Genomic DNA, 21,812 nt, shown 5'->3' on the forward strand with positions numbered 1-21,812 from the left:
GTAACTTTGTTTCTGCTTGGCTATTTCTATTCAGAGAAGGTTTTTACCTATCTAGTGTAGGATACCTCACAATATTTAAATCGCCTCCCAGAACTATATTTTCCACACCATAATTCAATATTCTGACTTGCATCTTGTTCCAGAAAACTTTATCTAGGTTATTAGGACCACATATATTTCATAAAATCAAGGGTCTTTCCTGTACTTCTATATGTAAAATTATAAATCTTCCTTCTATGTCTAACTCTTTTGCCATAATTCTATAGTCTAATTTTTTATTAAACATTATTGCCACCCCTCTTTTCCTTGTTGTGCATGGTGTTGCTACCACCTCTCCTACCCACCCTACTTTAAGTTTATCTATCTCCTGCTTTTTCAGATGGGTTTCTTGTAACATTATTATATCCACGGTATGATGTTTACACTGCTTCAGGATGTTCTTCCTTTTCCATATAGTGGAAATCCCTCCCACATTCCATGATATAACTTTTAATTGTTCAACCATTGGACATTATACAATAGCTTATATCGCGTTTGCGAAACCGCGGGGGGAGGTGGGGGGTAAAGGGGCAGAAAGGAAAAAAAAAAAAAAAAAGAAGGGGGGGGGGGGAGAAAAGAGAGAAAAAAAGAAAAATGAAACAACGACATTGTGAACAGTATAACATAAATATTATAAAACCCAATACAGAGGAAACCTCCTGATACTGAGAAAGTTGCACTCAGTTAACTCTGTACTAATCACACCTCTTGGGGGAGCTAACCTCCTCCAACTAACATATAACTTATTGGTACTCTCTTAAGCCTCCTTATATCTTGCCACCTTTAGAGTTAATGGTTCTCATCTGTTCTATTTCTTCATTATTTACCCTAAGTGTTCTGTCTTGCATACAGAAAATCTTTAGCTTCTTCAAAGTTATTCAACAAGACATTTCCTTGATCATTAAAGATCTTAATTTTGGCTAGGTATATAATTGTGGCTTTCAAACCTATTTTAATTAGATTTGTACAAATGGGTACAATTTCTTTTCTTTTCTTAGTTGTTTCTACTGAAAAATCTTGAAAAAGTAGAATATTGTGTTCCCCAATGTTTACTGGCAATTTTCTCTTATAGTAACTCATAATATTGGCTTTATCTTGAAAATTTAGATACTTGACAATAATTGGCCTAGTCTTAATCTTGCCATCTGCGTAAGTTCTAGCACTGCCTACTATGTGTGCTCTCTCTACCTGTAACCCTTGTGGGGGGATTTGCATACCTAGTCCTAAGGGCAGTTCTGTTGCCGTAAAATGTATTAAATCCTGAAATTCCTCCGTCTCTGGGAGTCCTATGATTCTGACATTATTTAGTCTAGCTCTGTCTTCTAGTTCTTCCACTTTGTTCTCTAATAGAAGTATTTTGCTAGTTTGCTCTTTTATCTAAGTCTCATGTCTAATAGTCATATCCTCCATAATCCATCTGATATTCTGTTCTCTGTTTCTTGCAGTCTGTCTGCAAATTGTTTTACTTCTGACCTTAGCTCTGAAATATCTCTCTTAACCTGATCAAATTGAGGCAGCATAATATCTGATAATTGTTTTACTAAGTCCTGAGACTCCATTGTATATGAATTTGTATTTGTTGTTTCTACTGGACTTATATTCTCTGTGTCTAAACTGTTTCTTTTCGGGGGTTTTTTTTGTCCTTTCCTTTTGGTGGCATTGCCGGTGATTTATTTTTAATAGTGACAAACCTTTCCATGAGTGTATATATAAAATATATATAAAATAAGGGCCTGCTAATGGCCTAGTGCACAGAAGTGAGAAAAAAAAAAGTCTATCTGTGTAAGTTGTGAAGGGCCTGGGTAGTCGAAATTTAAGTAAAGAGATAGCAAACAAAAGGTTGCCATTTGCTGGTGGCTAAAATAGATATAAAATAAGTGTTGCAAATTTACTCAACAGGTAGTAGCATAAGGAAATATTATAAATCTAAGATAAAGTGTTTGTCAGGTATCTGCTGGAGTGTATGTACCTTTAAACAAACTCTATATAAGGCTACTCCTCCCCCTTCCACCTGCCAATTAATTTGGTTGTGTTACTGAACAAACTACCTGCATGCAGATTCTGCTGACGCTCTGCAAAAATAATTTAATATCAAGCTTCAAGATTATATTCCTGTGAATAACCTTAACGTTTCCAACCATTCCAATCAAACTGCTCACTAAGGGATTAATAACGGACTGTCTGTTATCTGGTGAGTACAAAACTAATCTAATCCCTGTTCATCCACCTCACAGGATACGTAAGCCTACACCGGACTTTAACAACAATTCATCTGTTACCTAAGTTGCTGTGTTTCATATGAACTGTGATTTGAATACCGGCTACTCTGCTTCCAGCCTCTCATTGCCTTGTTCGGCTTCCAGCCGTTCGCTCTCTGTGCTCTCATCGTGCACACAGCCTGTCAGTACATTCAGCGACCTGATTGGTCAGACAGTACACGCCTCTCTCACAGTCGCTACCGCTGCAGCTCCACGCACCTCTCCTCTCTCACAGACGCTGCCGCTGCAGCTCCAAGCACCACTCCTTACTGTAAGTTACAACGGACTCTGTTGTGAGTGCTCTCACAATAGTCTCTTGTTCAAGACCTATACCAACCATCTCAGTGAGCCAACAGCTAGCGAAGACAACCTCATCTCATTGCATTTAACTACTAAACTGCTGTTCTCCTACTAAAGTGCAGTCTGACTGTCTCAGATACATCTCCTGTAACAAGATAACAGGAGTCACAATAAATATCTTAACTATACTTTCATTTTTGGTCTGCAGTTGAGATTCACTGTTCATAAGTCCTGACATATTAATTGGCCCAAAAAAATATAATGGATCCAGCAGACCTTCCAAACGTTGTATACAACCTTACACAACGTGTGGATCAACTCTCACAGGCTTTCAGAGAGCTCCAATTGCAAAATGATAATTTGAGGGCAGCTTTAAGGGATAATACACCAGAACCACAAGTCTGCTTACCGGAAAGATTTTCAGGTGACAGAAAGAATTTCAGACAATTCAGGAATGCCTGCTACCTTTTGTTTCAAATGCGCCCAAGGACCTATCAAACAGAGAGGCTAAAGGTTATGACTGTTATTTCCTTTCTGTCTGGTGAAGCCAGGATCTGGGCCGATAACCTTTTTGAAAATAATGATCCTTCTCTCACTTCTTTGACTGATTTCTTCACACAAATGAGCTTACTTTACGAAGATACTCAAAAACAGCTCACGGCAGAAGCCAAGATGCGTTCCCTTAGACAGGGTAGACGTCCAGTGGAGGAATACCTCACAGAATTCAAATTATACATCAAAGACTCTGAATGGAGTGAGGTAGCATTACGGAATCAGTATCGTTTGGGACTATCGGATATCCTCAAGGATGAAATAGCCCGTACTGAGCTCCCCAATACTCTGGAAGGTATCATGAACCTCTCCATACAGATAGATCGTAGAATCAGAGAGAGGCGTGTCGAAAGACAACAGTCTGAACCTCCACTAAGAATGACCTCACCTTCCCAAGGTACAAAGGATTCCTCTGTTCCCATGGAGATGGGTTTCACAAAAGGCCCACTCACACTAGAAGAAAGGCATCGCAGACAGCAGAAGGACCTATGTATGTATTGCGCTTCCCCTGCTCATACAGTAAAGAACTGCCCTCTGCTCCAACGTCAGAAAAAAAGTAAGTTGACAGTCACTAGGAATTGTCTAACTAACAAGATATCTGATGTTGCTTACTGTACTCTCCCCTTATCCTTACAGTGGGACCACCAGGCCCTTCAGGGGGAAGCAATCATTGATTCTGGAGCCTATGCAAACTTCATTGACTTATCCCTTGTAAAAAAAAAAAAAATTCCCTTGTGTGTGAAAGCAGTACCCGTGTCTCTACGTGTTATTGATGGTTCCATGGTGAGCTCTGGTCCCATTACACATCACACAGTTCCTCTTAGAGTCACTATAGGTAAGGGGCACACTGAATTGATATGCTTTGATGTCATTCCTTCCCCTCTATTTCCTATAGTGTTGGGGTTGTCATGGTTACAGCAACATCAGCCCTCCATCTGCTGGCAGTCCCTACAAGTGGACTTGAACTCCACTTACTGCGTTGAGACCTGTTATCCTCAACAGAATATACTACATCTTTCAAACCCTACGATCCCCGCTGAATATCAGGATTTTCAGGATGTTTTTGACAAGAAGCAGGCAGAATCTCTGCCCCCACATCGGATATACGACTGTCCTATTGAGTTGTTACCTGGATCAACCATCCCCTATGGGCACTTATATCCCCTCTCACAACCTGAACTGGATCATTTAAAAGCTTACTTGGACGAAAATTTGAAGAAGGGTTTCATCCGTCCATCTACATCTCCGGCAGGCGCTGGGATGTTTTTTGTGAAAAACAAAGACAATTCTTTACGTCCTATAATCGACTACCGTGAGTTGAATAGAAGAACCAAAAAGAACAGGTATCCTCTTCCCTTGATCTCTGAACTGGTGGAACGTCTCAGTAAGGCTACTGTCTACACCAAGCTAGATCTCAGAGGGGCGTACAACCTGATTAGGATTAGGGAAGGGGATGAGTGGCTCACCGCTTTCCGCACAAGATACGGTCTTTATGAGTATTTGGTGATGCCATTCGGGCTCTGCAACGCCCCTGCTACGTTCCAATACTTCATCAATGATGTCTTCAGGGATTTATTGGACGTATGTGTTGTTATTTATTTGGATGATATCCTTATCTATTCAAACTCCATAGAAGAACATAAAAAGCATGTCCGTTGGGTTTTGGGTAGACTTAGGACTCACCACTTATATGCCAAGTTGGAGAAGTGTTCATTCCATTCCAATGAAATAACTTTCCTAGGTTATAACATTTCCTCATCAGGGGTTAAGATGGAAGAAGATAAGATTGATGCTATACTCAAGTGGCCTACACCTCGCTGTAAAAAGGATGTTCAACGGTTTCTAGGCTTTGCCAACTTCTATCGGAAGTTTATCAAAAATTTCTCCAAGATCGCAAAACCCCTCAGTACTCTTACTGGATCCCATAAGCAGTTTATCTGGGACATGGAGTCGGAGAAAGCCTTTTCTTCTCTCAAACGAAGTTTTACCACCGCTCCCATCCTTCGGTTCCCGGATACAAAACTCCAGTTCATTCTAGAAGTTGACGCTTCGGAGTATGCTCTCGGAGCAATTCTATCACAGCGTAATTCCCCTACAGAACCCATACATCCTGTAGCTTTCTACTCTAGAATAATGACCCCTGCTGAACACAACTATGCTATAGGGGAGAAGGAACTTCTGGTTATCAAGTCAGCACTGGAACATTGGAGGCACCTTTTGGAAGGTACTATCCTTCCTATTCTCATCTACACTGACCATAGGAATTTGGAGTACCTCCAGACTTGTAAGACGCTCTCTGCCAGACAGGCACGTTGGAGTCTGTTTTTTACAAGGTTTAATTTCCAGATCACCTACCGCCCTGGTAACAAAAATGGGAAAGCAGATTCACTATCCAGATACTTACAGCATCCAAGCTACTCTACCCAGCACTCAAGTATCCTAAATCCCCATCACTTTCTGGGCTTCTCCAGTCATGCTTCTTCTACTTTACGTGCTCACCAAAAGGCTGACAACACTCTGTCAAAAACCTTACAGCATCCTGATTCAAGAGGTATCAATCATGTGAAGGGCAAAATATACGTCCCCCCTACATTGAGACAGGAAATTCTCCAAGAACACCATGACTCTCCGCTTGCAGGTCACTCAGGCATTCGCAAAACCACCGAATTGATTACAAGAAATTTCTGGTGGCCAGACCTCCACCGAACTGTGGATTCATTCATCAAATCTTGTCAAATTTGTGCAGTATCCAAGTCTGATAGATCCAAACCTTTTGGCGAGCTCCAACCATTGCCGATACCTGAAAGGCCTTGGCACACAATCGGTTTGGATTTTATCGTGGAGTTACCAGAATCTAATCATTCCAACACCATCATGGTAGTGGTGGACTTCCTCACAAAGATGGCACACTTTATTCCTCACCACAAACTACCCACAGCTACAGAAACCGCAGTTCTTTTCCTTAAACATGTCGTACGTCTCCATGGCTTGCCATCGATCATAGTCTCTGACAGGGGCTCACAATTCACTTCCAGATGCTGGAGACACTTGTGCTCTGTTTTAAAAATTGACCATCGGTATAGCACGGCTTTCCATCCCCAAACAAACGGCCAAACGGAGAGAGTGAACCAATGGATAGAGCAGTATATACGTTGTTACTGCTCCCACCAACAAGATGCTTGGGAAAGTAATATTCCTATGGCTGAGTTTGCATACAATAACACCTTCAACTCTTCCATAAAGTGTTCACCATTTTACGCAAATTATGGTTATCATCCAACATTCCATCTCTACCCACATCTTAATATCACATCTCCACATGTGGACGATACCTCCAGAACTTTATCAGACATAGTTGTTTTCCTCAAAGATAATATCAAGCTAGCTCAGCAAAGCCATAAACGATATTATGACTCAAAAAGACGTAAACCTCCTTCCTACCTTATAGGGGATAAGGTTTGGCTTTCAACAAAATACTTAAAATTGAAGACCCCTTCTAAGAAATTCTCCCAACTCTACATAGGACCTTACGAGATATCTAAAGTAATAAATGAAAATGCCGTCACTTTGTCCCTTCCTCCTGAGTTACCTGTGCATCCCACATTCCATGTATCTCTGTTGAAGCCCTATGTTCCTACCAGACAACAGTTATCCGGGCAATCGATTCCTCCGGTGGTCGTTGATGAAAATGTGTATGAAATCTCAGATATACTCAACTCAAGAATACACCATGGTCAACTGCAGTATTTAATCCGATGGAAGGGTTGCACTGCTGAGGAGGATTCTTGGGAACCTGCTACTAATGTTAATGCCACTCGCCTAATTGCTCGATTCCACAGGGATCATCCTGACCATCCAAATGTAAGTGCTGCAGTGCAGCACCTTTGACGGGGGGATCTGTCAGGTATCTGCTGGAGTGTATGTACCTTTAAACAAACTCTATATAAGGCTACTCCTCCCCCTTCCACCTGCCAATTAATTTGGTTGTGTTACTGAACAAACTACCTGAATGCAGATTCTGCTGACGCTCTGCAAAAATAATTTAATATCAAGCTTCAAGATTATATTCCTGTGAATAACCTTAACGTTTCCAACCATTCCAATCAAACTGCTCACTAAGGGATTAATAACGGACTGTCTGTTATCTGGCGAGTACAAACTAATCTAATCCCTGTTCATCCACCTCACAGGATACGTAAGCCTACACCGGACTTTAACAACAATTCATCTGTTACCTAAGTTGCTGTGTTTCATATGAACTGTGATTTGAATACCGGCTACTCTGCTTCCAGCCTCTCATTGCCTTGTTCGGCTTCCAGCCGTTCGCTCTCTGTGCTCTCATCGTGCACACAGCCTGTCAGTACATTCAGCGACCTGATTGGTCAGACAGTACACGCCTCTCTCACAGTCGCTACCGCTGCAGCTCCACGCACCTCTCCTCTCTCACAGACGCTGCCGCTGCAGCTCCAAGCACCACTCCTTACTGTAAGTTACAACGGACTCTGTTGTGAGTGCTCTCTCAATAGTCTCTTGTTCAAGACCTATACCAACCATCTCAGTGAGCCAACAGCTAGCGAAGACAACCTCATCTCATTGCATTTAACTACTAAACTGCTGTTCTCCTACTAAAGTGCAGTCTGACTGTCTCAGATACATCTCCTGTAACAAGATAACAGGAGTCACAATAAATATCTTAACTATACTTTCATTTTTGGTCTGCAGTTGAGATTCACTGTTCATAAGTCCTGACAGTGTTACTACCTGGTTTTTGAAATAGTAATTGCAATAAGCCTCAATGAGCTTCCTTAAGGAAATTTGCTAATGTGTGCTGTCATTACTTAAAAAGTATAAATATCTGTTAATAACCAAGTCGGTTGTTGGTAAGGAGACTGTGCATATAAGATTCTATATTTGTGGGTAGAAATATATATTAGATTATTGAAGAAAGTTTGATACCTAGTAGGGAGGGTTAAAGTAAGTGTAACCTATCTGGGGTAAGCAGGGAAAGGCCTGAGTAATGAGAATTGTAGTGAAAAGGGATAGCAAACAAAAGTTTGCCATTTGCTAGTGGCTAAAACAAATATAAAAGAAGTGTCGCGAATGTATTTAACAATATTAAAGTCTAAGCTTGACTAAATAGCGCAAGAAATATATATTGATTAAGAGCCTTTGGTGTTTGGCGGGTGCGTACAATAATCAATTGTGGTGTATAAGGCTTAAAGAACAGCAAAGAAGAAATAATATTGTATAGATCCGAGACAGTTAAAGGTTGTTTCTAAATTTATATAACTGTTTCTTTACTTTAACAGGCATTACCATATATACCTATACTTTATAAGAACACCAACACTAGCACACAATTTTAGGGTGCATTTCACACGATCCACAACCACCCTGTTTTTTTTTTTTTAAATAAACTTTCTATAGTAATTGGCGAACCCCAAAAAACATTGAATAGACCGAATACCAACTGGGGGAGGCCACTGCAGAACTGCAGATAACTTGACAGGATCCATGGAGAACCCTGCAATGGAGATAACATAACCTAGGAAGGTTACTTGAGTCTGATGGAACTCACATTTCTCGAGTTTACAAAACAGGCCGTTCTCACGTAGTCTCTGAAGAACCCGTGTAACATCAGAACGATGAGTCTCAAGTGTGGGTGAGTGTATGAGGATGCCGTCCAAGTACACCACAACACAATGTTGCAACATATCTCATAGGATATCATTAATAAATTCCTGAAAAACAGCAGGAGCATAACATAGGCCAAAGGGCATTTCAAGATACTCATAATGCCCGCTCCTGGTGTTAAATGCTGTTTTCCATTCGTGGCCCTCCTTGATCCTAACAAGATTGTACGCTACTCTCAAATCAAGTTTACTAAAGACCGTAGCTCCCTTGAGGTGGACAAAGAGTTCCGTAATGAGCGGAATAGGGTAAGCATTCTTAATGGTAAGATGATTAAGACCCATATAATCGATGCATGGTCTTAACTCGCCACCCTTTTTCTTCACAAAGAAGAAGTCAGCCCCTGCAGGAGAGCAGGATTTGCAGATGATCCCCCACAACAGAGCATCGGCAACATACTCCTCCATAGCACAATTCTCCACAACAGACAGAGGGTAAACCCTGCCCTGAGGAGGAATGGCTCCGGGTTGCAGGTCTATGGCACAATTGTAAGACCGGTGAGGAGGCAACGTACCGGCACGCACCTTGTCAAAAATGTCTAGGAACTCTTGGTACTCCTCTGGCAATTGAGATACCGAAGAAGTGCACAAGACTTTAACTGGTTTCCAAAGACAAGTGGAAATACATTGCAGAGACCATGACAAAATTTCGGACCTGCGCCAGTCAAGACTGGGATTATGCTTTTGGAGCCAGGGATAACCCAGAACAACGGAAAATGCGGAGAGTTTATCACCTGGAACTGGAGGGTTTCAAAATGGAGAGCCCCAAAAGCCATGGATAAAAGAGCAGTTTAGTGAGTAACGCGTGTGGGCTGAAGGGGCCTGCCATCAATGGCCTCAATAGCAAGCGGAACGGACTGAGGCAAAACAGGAATGGAGTGCTTTGATACAAAAGCACTGTCAATGAATTAAAAAGATCCTGGGTGACTATGGAGGAGTTCACCCAGGAAAGGACAACTGTGACCGGGGATAAGGATAAACCACCCAAGGTCTGCCCCCTACAGGACCTTAGCTGTGAGTGTTTCCCGGCCATGTAGGACAAGAATTCAAAAGGTGGCCCTGTAACCCACAATAGAGATAGAGCCCCTCCCTCCTCCTAAAGGCCCTCTCCGCCACGGAGAGACATGTGAATCCCAACTGCATCAGCTCAGCAGTACCTGGTGACTCGGGACCAGGAGGCATGGGAGGAGAGGGAGGCATGGGTGGGAACGAACATGTAGGAGACAACGGAACAGAAGGCTTCCGCAAGCGCTCCTTGAAAGAGGACCTCTCACTTAGTCTGATGTCAATTAGGATCAAAAAAGACACCAATGCCTCGAGATCTTCTGGTAAATCTCTGGCAGCAACTTTGTCTTTAATCGCATCAGAGAGCCCATGAAAGAAGGCGGCAACAAGGGCTTCATTGTTCCAACCTACCTCTGTGGCAAGCGTACGGAACTCAATGGCATACTGAGCAACAGATCTTGTACCTTACTGAATGGACATGAGTCATTTAGCAGCAGAGGAGGAGCGGGCCGGAACATGAAATACCCTTCTAAGGAGGCCACAAATTCAGGGTAATTTGAAATCACAGGTTTATTAGTCTCCCACAAGGGATTAGCCCAGGCAAGAGCTGTGTCAGTGAGTAACGAGATGAGAAATCCCACCTTAGCTCTGTCAGAGGGAAACGCCTGAGGTAACATCTCAAAGTAAATGCCCACCTGGTTCAAAAACTCTCTGCATTGATTAGGATCACCTCCATAATGCTGAGGTAGAGGTGCAGAACCAGACATGCTCTTGGTAGGACTAGGTGCAACAGCGGAAACAGGAGCAGCCATAACTTGCGGGACACTTTGGTCCAAATGTGCAGTCTGAGTCAGCAGGGTTTGCAGGGCTAGTGCAAATTGATCCAAGCGGTGATCCTGTTCATCCATCCTGGAAATTATGGCAGGTAAAGGTGGATTATTAGCACCATCAGGATTCATGGCCCTTGCGTAATGTCAGGGTGCCAGGAATCAGACTGAGACGAGAAGTGCAAAAATAATCACACCTTTATAAATAGCAAAAAGTAATAAAAAGTCCACAAGTCAAATAAAAAGCCAGGAATCAAAAGCAGTGCTGGTAGTCAGACGAGCCGAGTCAGGAGCCAAAGCGAGTAGTCAGATGAGCCGGAATCAGGAACAAGGAGAACAGCAGAGTCAGGAACAAGCCAGGGATCAGGAACCAGGAGGGACGTCAGACAGCCAGGTAATACACAGGAGCTCTCACAAACAGGTCTGAGACAATGCAAGGGCAAAGCATACTGAACAGAGGCCCTTTAAATAATTATTATTATTTGTAAAACAGAAAATGACTTATGCTTGCATCTTTTTGTTAATAAAGTAAATCTATTAATGGGTTAATAGAGGAGACAATAAATTAGCTAAATGCTTATTTGTCGGAAAGAGTGATAAACTAAAAAAAGTTTTATAAAGCATTCAAATGTACAGAATTTTCCTTTTCACATTAAAAACCATTTAAATTAATACAGGGACTAAAAGGAAATGCAAGGTTGTGCACATCCGATTTCTGAAGGTTCATAGTTCACTGGGGTTGATAAGGACAAATGTCACAGCTGTGATAGTGATCAGGGACATGAATCCACAGCATGAAAACACAAAGTAGTTTTATTCAAGAGAGGAATATCCATTTAATACAACTCCAATGATTTTGGCCAGAGAAAGAAGAAGAATCATAAAGTGATTAATTTACTCACAAAGCAATTTCCCCAGTAAACAAATTCTACTCTACTCTAATCTATTTGTCTAACTGAAATCCAAATCACTTATAATGAAGCCTCACATTCCTTCGCCAGAAATCAGACTTTCTACTGAAGTTTATAAAAAAAACTTCTCCCCAGAATCCCTAGGTAGCTGTGTGTTGTGAACCATAAGGAGCAGTCTGTTGCCTAAGGACGCTGACAAATATTACTGCAGTGTTGCTTAATGTTAAAAATATGTTTTAAAGAAGCTTAGCCACAGCATTATAAGCAAGTGATAAAATATCGGATAGAACACTCATAGACTATAAAAGCACTATAGATAAACTATAAAGCATAGTACAAATGCATGATAGGCACTTCCGGGATTTGTAGGAAAAAAATAATATACAATCACAAAATGTAATTAATTATTTTTTTCTTTCTATAAATCCAATGAGTACATATTATTGTGCATCTATATATACAGTTTAGCTATTTTTTTCTTTTTGTTTATTAGTGTTTGTTTCTTTATGTATGTGGGTGTAAATGTAAGTATCTGAGTCTTTCTATGTGAGTATTTTTGTGTCTTTGAATATGTGTGTGTCTCAGCAGTGTTTTTGTGTGCCTGAGTTTTTTTAGTGTCTGTTAATGTGTATGTTAGAGTGTCAGTTAGTACATGGTTCTGTGTATCTGAGTATTTCTGTGTGTCTGTGAGTGTGTGCCTTTGAATGTATCTGTTTGTGTGGGTCTTTAAGTGTTTGTGTGCCTTTGGATGTTTTTGTTTGTGTGTGTCTGAGTGTTTCTGCAGAAGTATCCAACAAGTGAACCTACATCAGGTTCATATGTTTGTTTATCTGGCTCTGCTACTGACCAGTGCCACACCAGCCACTGACCTCACCGCACGTCACTGATATGATCAGGGTTGTCTTGAATGAGACCAGGTCACAGTAAGCAGAGACCAAAGTTTTGCATTGATTAGCACAAAAGCAGAATACTGACCTGAGACTTCTCATTGCTGTGCAACAGAGACAACATCATCTGATGGCCTTCATTTACCATAGAGCATTACATGCTCTATGGCTATCATGAAAGTTTATATTTCTACTTTATTGTAAAAATCTTTAATAACTTCAGCAATGTTGTGGAAAGTTTTTTTAATTTGTTTCATGAATATGTTTTATTATCTGAATGCCTCCTGTATGGCAAGGGTTAAAACTTGAATTATTCTTTTAAGGCATATGTCTCTTGGTAATTTGTCAGGCTATAGGTTCAGGTGCAGGTTGTAGAAAATGAATTTAGTATATTATTTTAAGATTATAATCTTATAACAGTTTTTTTTTTTTACAAGTTGTGAGGGGTTCACAGGAGATGCTGCAGTGTTACACTTGTTTACATGAGTCAAGAGAGAAATACTTAGAGTTAGAAGCTGCTTCTGGCATATAGGGCCAGATTACAAGTGGATTGCTAAACATCGCTTTCTTGAAAGTAATATTTGCGCTCCACTGTGAATTACTAGCGCACACTAATATGCGCTGGTATTACAAGTTTACAGCAATGTGAACGCGACCTGCCGCGCTCAAGAGTGCGCTTCCATAGGCTCAAACAGGAGCCTCATTTTGATGCCACTTGTAATTGCTGATTATTTATCACACGCCAGCAAGCGGACAAATTTGCTCGTTTGAGGGCGTGCAATAATTTAGCACTCCACTTGTAATCTAGCCAATAGTCAGCCAATCACAAAAGACAAATGCAGCTAGCTCCTACTAGTGTAGGGTAGGTGCATATTCTTTTTCAACAAGGGATACCAAGAGAATGAAGTACATTTAAAAATAGAAGTGATTTTAAAAGTGTCTTAAAATAACTTTCTCTATTTGAATCATGCAAGTAAAATGTTTACTTTCCTATCCCTTTAAATACATTATTAAACACCTTATTAAATGTGATTATTGCATAAATATTTTTTTTTTTATGTTTTCATCAACTTAACGGAAAAGGGCTCTAATGCACTTATATAAATGTCTATATATGTTACATATGTATTTATGTGTTAATATGTGTTTATATGTCTGTAAATACATCTTTAGCGATGTATATGTATGTATCTCAATGTTAAAGCCCTTAGCCTGCCTTTTTTTATGAGCCTGAGCCCTCATATCTTTGTTAACTTATTTGTTATATAGGTTCATCAGATGGTGATTAGATGGTTATTATAAGTGTAAGTGTACTTTGTAATGTATTTTTGATGTATTTTGTGAGACATTTTTGTTTCGTGAAACAGTTAACCACATCTCTGAGAGCTAACCTGACGAGCATTAACTTGAATTGTGCTCAAGTGATCATGCTTTCTTTCAATTTGTAATATGAGCGCAATTTAACCTGCGTGCAAACAATTGCAAAAACCCGATATCGATTGGACGCAAACATTTGCACTCCCCTCGTAATCTAGCCCTAAATTGGAAGTTATTTAAAATTCCATGTTCTGTCTAAATCATGAAAGATCAATTTTGATTTTAGTGTCCCTTAAATAAATTTTTGTGCTACTTTATTATAATTAGAAGTAATTTCCACAGCACTAAAAGATGGGACTAATATGCAATATGACTATTACGGGAGACAAATTGATAGAGGGCCCTGCCAAGGGTTTCACCGTTGTAAATCATCTCTCATGAAGGTGATCTACAAAGCAGCTAGGCTTGTAGGCTTACATGCTAAGGGGGTTCAAGGGAATAGCTAAAGGAGGAGAGGAACTAAGATAGGAAAATATTAGTGTATATCATATACATCCCTGAACAGCAGAGTCTTTAAGGAGCGTTTGAAAGTTTGAAAACTAGGGGAGGGTCAGGAAGAGCGAGACAGAGAGTGCCACAAAAAAGGGGCCAGTCTGGAGAAGTCTTGTAGAATGTGAGGAGGTAAGGAAAATTAGTCTGGCAGAGACATTTATTATGGATTGTAAAGGAGAAAGATGACAGCTAGGAAGGCCGGAGATGATTCAGTTGTAATTGTAATAGTCAAGGTGTGAAATGATGAGACAGTGGATTAAAGTCTTAGTTGTGTCTTGTGTAAGGAAGTGGCTAATTATGGAGATGTTTTTAAGGTGGAGGCGACAGGAATTAGCCAAAGACTGGATGTGGGGAGTAAAAGAGAGATCTGAGCCAAATGTGACCCCAAGACAACGGGCATGTGGGGTTGGGGTAATGATGTTATTATCAACAGTTAGAGAAAGTTGGGGGGTAGGGATTTTGGAAGAAGGGGGGAAATAAAGAGCTCGGTTTTGAAGAGATTTAGCTTAAGGTAGTGAGAGGACATCCAAGATGAAATATTAGAAAGACAGTAACACGAGTTAGTAAGGAAGGGAATAGTCTAGTGCAGAGATGTAGATTTGAGTATCATCAGCATACAAATGGTATTGCAACCCTTGGGACTTTATTAATTAATGATTAATTTAATGAGCTCTTAATGCTGGAGTGTATTAAATTGTTTGCAGGTAGCTCCTTTACCTTTATTTTGATATTTAAAATATCTAATTTTGCCAGTACTGAGAATTTAAAAATTGTCTGTAATGGTTATATAAAGGCTGTGTAAAGAAGGGGCAGAAGCATAAATCTACCTCCCAGTAAGGATGTGTGAGAAAGCGAGCATACGCTGTCGGCATTTAACATTGCACAAGCATTTCACAATAATTGTTTGTGTAATGCCACACCCTGAACATTTGCAGCCATTTGGCCGCTAGCAGGTGGTGTCAATAATCCCTATCGTATTTGATTTGGATGATAGCAGTCCGCCACCTTAAAGGTCTTAGGGCCGCGGACCTGAAACCTCGGGCAGAGCAAGCAGCATTGGCTGCTTGATAAATCTACCCCATTGACTCTTTGGGGCATATTTATCAAGCTCCGTATGGAGCTTGATGCCCTGTGTTTCTGGCGAACCTGTAGGCTCGCCAGAAACAGCAGTTATGAAGCAGCGGTCACAAAGACCGCTGCTCCATAACCTGTCCGCCTGCTCTGAGCAGGCGGACAGACATCGCTGGATTGACATCCCCCTGCTGGTGGCCTATTGGCCGCGAGTCTGCAGGGGGCGGCGTTGCACCAGCAGCTCTTGTGAGCTGCTGGTGCAATGCTGAATACAGCGAGCGCATTGCTCGCCGTATTCAGCGAGGTCTGCACTGTCGGAACAGGTCCGCCAGACCTTGATAAATAGGGGTCTTTTTGTCTTCTATATGGGGGTTGTTGAGAAATTAAGAACCCAAGTTGCCCTGCATTTATTTTTACTAAACATTGCTCCTGTTACTGCAGGATAGTAAGATATCAGTACTGAATTTACTCTGTATTCACTACATTAAAAATAACCTCCTGCAATTACTGCTACACTTCGGTTTAAATTATTTAAATCAGCATCATGTGACATCATAAACTAAGTTCAGTATGCATGTACTTAGTAAGAAAAAGGTTCAAAAGAAATCCTTATTGTACAAATATTCTCAGAATACTTACTGTAGCTTTTTGTCAAGGCTTCTTGAATATTGAATACCTCTCTGCTTTAAAATATTTGATTGAGACCCATTATCTCCTTGCTCAAAAAACAAAAACGAGTCATGTTCTTCTTCTATGTGAGCTCAAATTTAGGACAAATTAGACTTTTTTACTCATGTTTATTTCTGCTTTTTCACACAGTTGTAATCAAAATCAATAACATTGCTTTATCAGTCCTCTACAAACACTTCTAGAATCCAGTGTATTAAGATTTAGTAGATATATATGTTAATATGAGCAGTAAAAAATATGCATCTTCTCGCTAAATTACACGTATCAGAATATTGATTCAACAAAAGTTTATATACAACACATTCATATATTACTATGGTTAAGGTGCTGTGTTAGTAGCATTCATATTCAGGACATACACACATTGTTCACTGATTTTGCCATCATCAGTAGTTCTGCTAAATGCAGCAGTGATATGGAAGATGCAATACAGACACCATTTCTTGTTTATTCAGTTACATATCTTGTCCTGAAGTATTTCTTTTGATTAAGGCCTCCTCTCATCGAGCTCCTCTGGATAAATAGCAAGTTTACCCATCAGTCTTTAGCAGCGGTTTTATTGTTGTCTTTTCAGCACAAAATAACTATTTACCATTTGAATTATATGTTCTTTCTTAATATGCTTATATCTTCCTAAGATTGGCTCTGTTTGTTTAGGAAATGTTACCACAGCAACGATACTTTTTGACCATGAGTTCACTTTATGGCAGTTACTGACATGGACACATGTCATCTCAAGGCACACAGGAGGGATGTAGACAAAGCACCCATTTCAGATGGAAGGCATGGAATAATGACAAGTACTTAGAAATGTATATACAAGCCAAGACAATTTACATGTCAACTGATATAGTGATGCAGATATTGAGATGCTGGTCATGATCACAGTGGTTGTCTCCACAGCACAGAGAATGGCAATCCTGGCTAAACTCTGCCAAAAAAACACCTTTTTTTTTAGAGACTTATTTACAGTGAAATGCGTAAATAACATTGCTGTGAAACCATGATTGCTGACTGAGATTTAAGTCTGTGCATTACACTCAGAAATAGTGGTTCAGAAAAACATAAAAATGCCCTTTCTTGGTAATGTTAATAAAACAAAAACAAAAAAGTCTTGTTGTTCCTGTAGATTCATTTTGTAAATCGGAACTGTTTTATTATATTGCAGCTGCTAAAATGTCTCTGTGTCCCAGCTATTCACTGGGTATAAATGCCCTGTTTAAAATATAGTATTTCACTAAAAAATAACAAATTAATAATCTTCTTCAAAAACATTCATTTGGTGGGTTTGCTACTATTTTCTATGTTTCTAGAGACATAGGGACAGTGCACTGGGCCGATGCCAGTGGTTACCAGGTATCTAACATAGAGTAGAATATTATTTAATCAGTATCTATTATTTTTCTGTGGCATTCCAGGCATCAAACATTGCTGATCCTCACACTTAAGGGACTTCCTTCTTTCTCAGGTTTATCTCTGAAGGATTCTTCCAGTTTGAGCTTTTCCGAATCCCCATAACGAACACTTTCATGGATGCAGCAGGGTGAGGACACCTTAAGCACCTGGTCAAAGAGGCTGAAGTTAGCCACATACTTCCCACTGGTGGAGAGAGATATTACTGGACTGAATTCATAGCCCCAAAGGATTTCATCTGGAAGATAAGAAGTGCGCACTTGACAAGTAGCACTAGTTGGTTCCACTGTCCCACTAAGGATAACTACCAGCTCAAAGTCTCCTTCTCCAGAGCGAAGGGCCACATCCCGCAGAGGGCTAGCCTCATCTATCACATGATAAAAAGTGAGTGGAAGGATCAAAAAGGGGCTATCAGATGATGTATCCACCTGGAAGTCTACATTGATCTGATTTAAATGTACATTCTCACCTTCTTTTGTTAGATGTGTCTGAAGAAGTTTACCAGCTACCTGGCAACCAATCAGAAGGCTCTTCCTCATGTTGGCAACCCTTATCATCAGACATAGCTTACCCTCATGTTGAGACACTACAGCATTTTGGCTGAATTTAATAGTCTCTGCCCTTTTCTTTGGCCGAGCAATCTTTGCTAAGAAAGTTCCAGTGATGAAGATTTCTAAGATAGTAGTGAGAACCAGCTGACTGATAAGTAGGACAATGGCTAAAGGACATTCTTCACTGATGTAACGGAAGCCATAGCCTATTGTAGTCTGTGACTCCAGAGAGAAGAGGAAAGCTCCAGTTAATGTGTGGACTTGCATGACACATGGTGTGTGGTTAGCTGGGGCATTGTATTCCAAGAGATCCCCATGCACAAGGGCTATCAAATACCAAATGACGCCAAAGAAGAACCATGTTCCTGCAAAAGTTGCTGAAAATAGAAGCAGCTTGTAGCGCCACTGCATGTCAATAAATGTTGTCCAAAGGTCCTTGAGGTAAAGGAAACTTTTGTCTGTGATGTGATCAATGCGCACATTGCTTCGTCCATCTTTAGTCATTACTCGTCTCCTTCTCAAAGTTGATCCTATCAGAGGTCGGCTATCAGTCTGAGTCGTCTGACTGTAATACACTTTGACAGAAGAAGTCATCTAGAGAATCAAGGAGACAGTAAAATAATTAAAAATTAAGAATCCTATAAATAAAGATATAAAAAAATAATTAAAAATTAATTACATGTATCTTCATCAGTAATTTTAGAATAATGACTCAGATCTGTGTAGGATGATGGATACGGTTTTGAACAAACTCATTAAAGTTTTTCTTTCCATTGCAAGTTTGTGTGTAATCGCTATTTGTCAGAGCTTGATTTGAATGTGGATGTCTATGTTAGCTACCGTAATACAGGGTTTTACAGCTCTATAGTCCTGTGTGTATCCAGCTGCGGTCACTGAATTAAAGTATAACAAAGAAAACATTTAAGACTAGGAGCTTGCAACATAAACCATCCATCAATTATGTTAACACTTGACATTCTCAGTGTTGGCTGGGTTTTCATATTTTGCATTCATGTGTGAAATCATATTCATTGCACATTCAAATGGTCCTAATAAAGCCACTTAAGCAATAAAACAGAAACGCTGAAAATATATAGAAAAGATTGCAAAATATTTTTCAGTAATATTTTAGCCCACATTCAATTTGTTTCATTACATTTACCAATGTCAAATAAAAGTATTGCACAATACATAATTGAATAATGTTCTTAAAATGCATTCACACATTTTCTATACAAAATGCAATACATGTTTTTTAGTAATAGCTATTTTACAGTAGTATAGCTGTTATAACCACAGCAAAATTGACTTTTCTCATAGAATCATAAAATATGTTTTTTTTTTGCTACAGGTTGCTTACTTAACATTGAAGGTTGCTTTTTTTTTGCACAAGGACTCTTCTATAATATACTGTGCACAAATACCCAGACCGGCTCCAAATGGTTCAGTAAAAGTTAGAAAGTTTTATTTCATTCCATTAAAAACTGGTCAGTGACATCTTTCGGACCGAGGTTGTAGCCTCAGAACTTTTTACTTGGCAGCAGCTGTTTGCTTTGCTAGTGGTCTTGTGTGTGTATTTTTAATAGAATGAAATAAAACTTTCTAATTTTTACTGAACCATTTGGAGTTGGTCTGGGTATTTTTGCACAAGATGTTTTTCACTTATTAAGGACACCCATAGGGCACCGGGTTTTGTATCAATCTGAATAAGGAGGTCACTAATCGCTGATGAACGTATTGGCAATAGAGTGAAGTATACTGACTATCGAAGCATGGGAGCTGACTCACACGTTACAAAAGAGTATGTAAGAAGATCCATATCTGAAGAGTAAGTGCATTTGACTTTATATTTTGGACACTGTATTTGATATATGCTGGTATATATGCCGTTATATGCTATTAAGTGTTGTACATATACACATATTCCCCATTTGAGGAACTGGTGGAAGTAAAACATAATTTATGAAACAACTTACCTGATAAATTCATTTCTTTCATATTGGCAAGAGTCCATGAGCTAGTGACATATGGGATATACATTCCTACCAGGAGGGGCAAAGTTTCCCAAACCTCAAAATGCCTATAAATACACCCCCCGCCACACCCACAATTCAGTTTAACGAATAGCCAAGAAGTGGGGTGATAAGAAAGTAGCGAAAGCATCAACTAGGAATTGGAATGATTGTGCTTTATACAAAAAAATCATAACCACCACAAAAAGGGTGGGCCTCGTGGACTCTTGCCAATATGAAAGAAATGAATTTATCAGGTAAGTTCTTACATAAATTATGTTTTCTTTCATGTAATTGGCAAGAGTCCATGAGCTAGTGATGTATGGGATAGCAAATACCCAAGATGTGGAACTCCACGCAAAAGTCACTAGAGAGGGAGGGTTAAAAATAAAGACAGCCAATTCCGCTGAAAAAAGAATCCACAACCCAAATCAAAGAATTGAAATTATAAGCAGAAGAATCAAACCGAAACAGCTGCCTGAAGAACTTTTCTACCAAAAACTGCTTCTGAAGAAGAAAAAACATCAAAATGGTAGAATTTAGTAAAAGTATGCAAAGAAGACCAAGTTGCTGCTTTGCAAATCTGATCAACAGAAGCTTCATTCTTAAAAGCCCAGGAAGTAGAAACTGACCTAGTAGAATGAGCCTGTAAAGCTCTCAAAACCAAATTAAGACTCCAAGGAGGAGAGATTGACTTAATGACAGGCTTGATACGAACCAAAGCCTGTACAAAACAATAAATGTCAGGAAGATTAGCAATTTTTCTGTGAAACAGAACAGAAAGAGCAGAGATTTGTCCTTTCAAGGAACTTGCCGACAAACCCTTATCCAAACCATCCTGAAGAAACTCTAAAATTCTAGGAATTCTAAAAGAATGCCAAGAGAACTTATGAGAGGAACACCATGAAATGTAAGTCTTCAAAACTCGGTAATAAATCTTTCTAGACACAGATTTACGAGCCTGCAACATAGTATTAATTACTGAGTCAGAGAAACCTCTATGACTAAGCACTGAGCACTAAGCGTTAAATCTCCATACCTTCAAATTTAATGATTTGAGATAGAAGGTCTGACCTTAACAGAAGTGGCCAAGGTCCGCATACCAAAATCTGTGTGGCCATGCTGGAGTCACCAGCAGTACAAACGAACGTTCCATTATGATTTTGGAAATCACTCTTGGCAGAAGAACTAGAGGTGGAAAGATATAAGCAGGTTGATAATTCCAAGGAAGTGACAAGGCATCCACTGCTTCCGCCTGAGGATCCCTGGATCTGGACAGATACCTGGGAAGTTTCTTGTTTAGATGAGAAGCCATCAGATCTATTTCTGGAAGCCCCCATTTCTGAACAATCTGAAGAAACACATCAGGGTGAAGAGACCATTCTCCCGGATGTAAAGTCTGGCGACTGAGATAATCCGCTTCCCAATTGTCTATACCTGGGATATGAACCACAGAGATTAGACAGGAGCTGGATTCCGCCCATGCAAGTATCTTCCATAGCTTGAGGACTGTGAGTCCCACCTTGATGATTGACATACGCCACGGTTGTGACATTGTCTGAAAACAAATAAACGATTCTCTCTTCAGAAGAGGCCAGAACTGAAGAGCTCTGAAAATCGCACAGAGTTCCAAAATATTGATTGGTAATCTCGCCTCTTGAGATTTCCAAACCCCCTGCGCTGTCAGAGATCCCCAGACAGCTCCCCAACCTGAAAGACTTGCATCTGTTGAAATCA

General features: G+C 40.0%; 1 protein-coding gene across 2 annotated transcripts in view; it reads right to left on the minus strand.

The window, feature by feature from the left end:
* Positions 1-16,186: 16,186 nt before the first annotated feature.
* KCNJ10 (potassium inwardly rectifying channel subfamily J member 10) overlaps positions 16,187-21,812 on the minus strand; it is a 205,296-nt gene continuing 199,670 nt past the window's right edge. For both annotated transcript variants that reach the window (XM_053703102.1, XM_053703093.1), the window contains one exon: positions 16,187-18,657. In XM_053703102.1, the coding sequence (XP_053559077.1) occupies positions 17,521-18,657 (1,137 nt within the window). In that variant the 3' untranslated portion in view covers positions 16,187-17,520. The remainder of the gene's footprint in view (positions 18,658-21,812) is intronic.

Source organism: Bombina bombina, chromosome 1 (genome assembly GCF_027579735.1).
Source record: "Bombina bombina isolate aBomBom1 chromosome 1, aBomBom1.pri, whole genome shotgun sequence".
Lineage (NCBI taxonomy): Eukaryota > Metazoa > Chordata > Amphibia > Anura > Bombinatoridae > Bombina > Bombina bombina.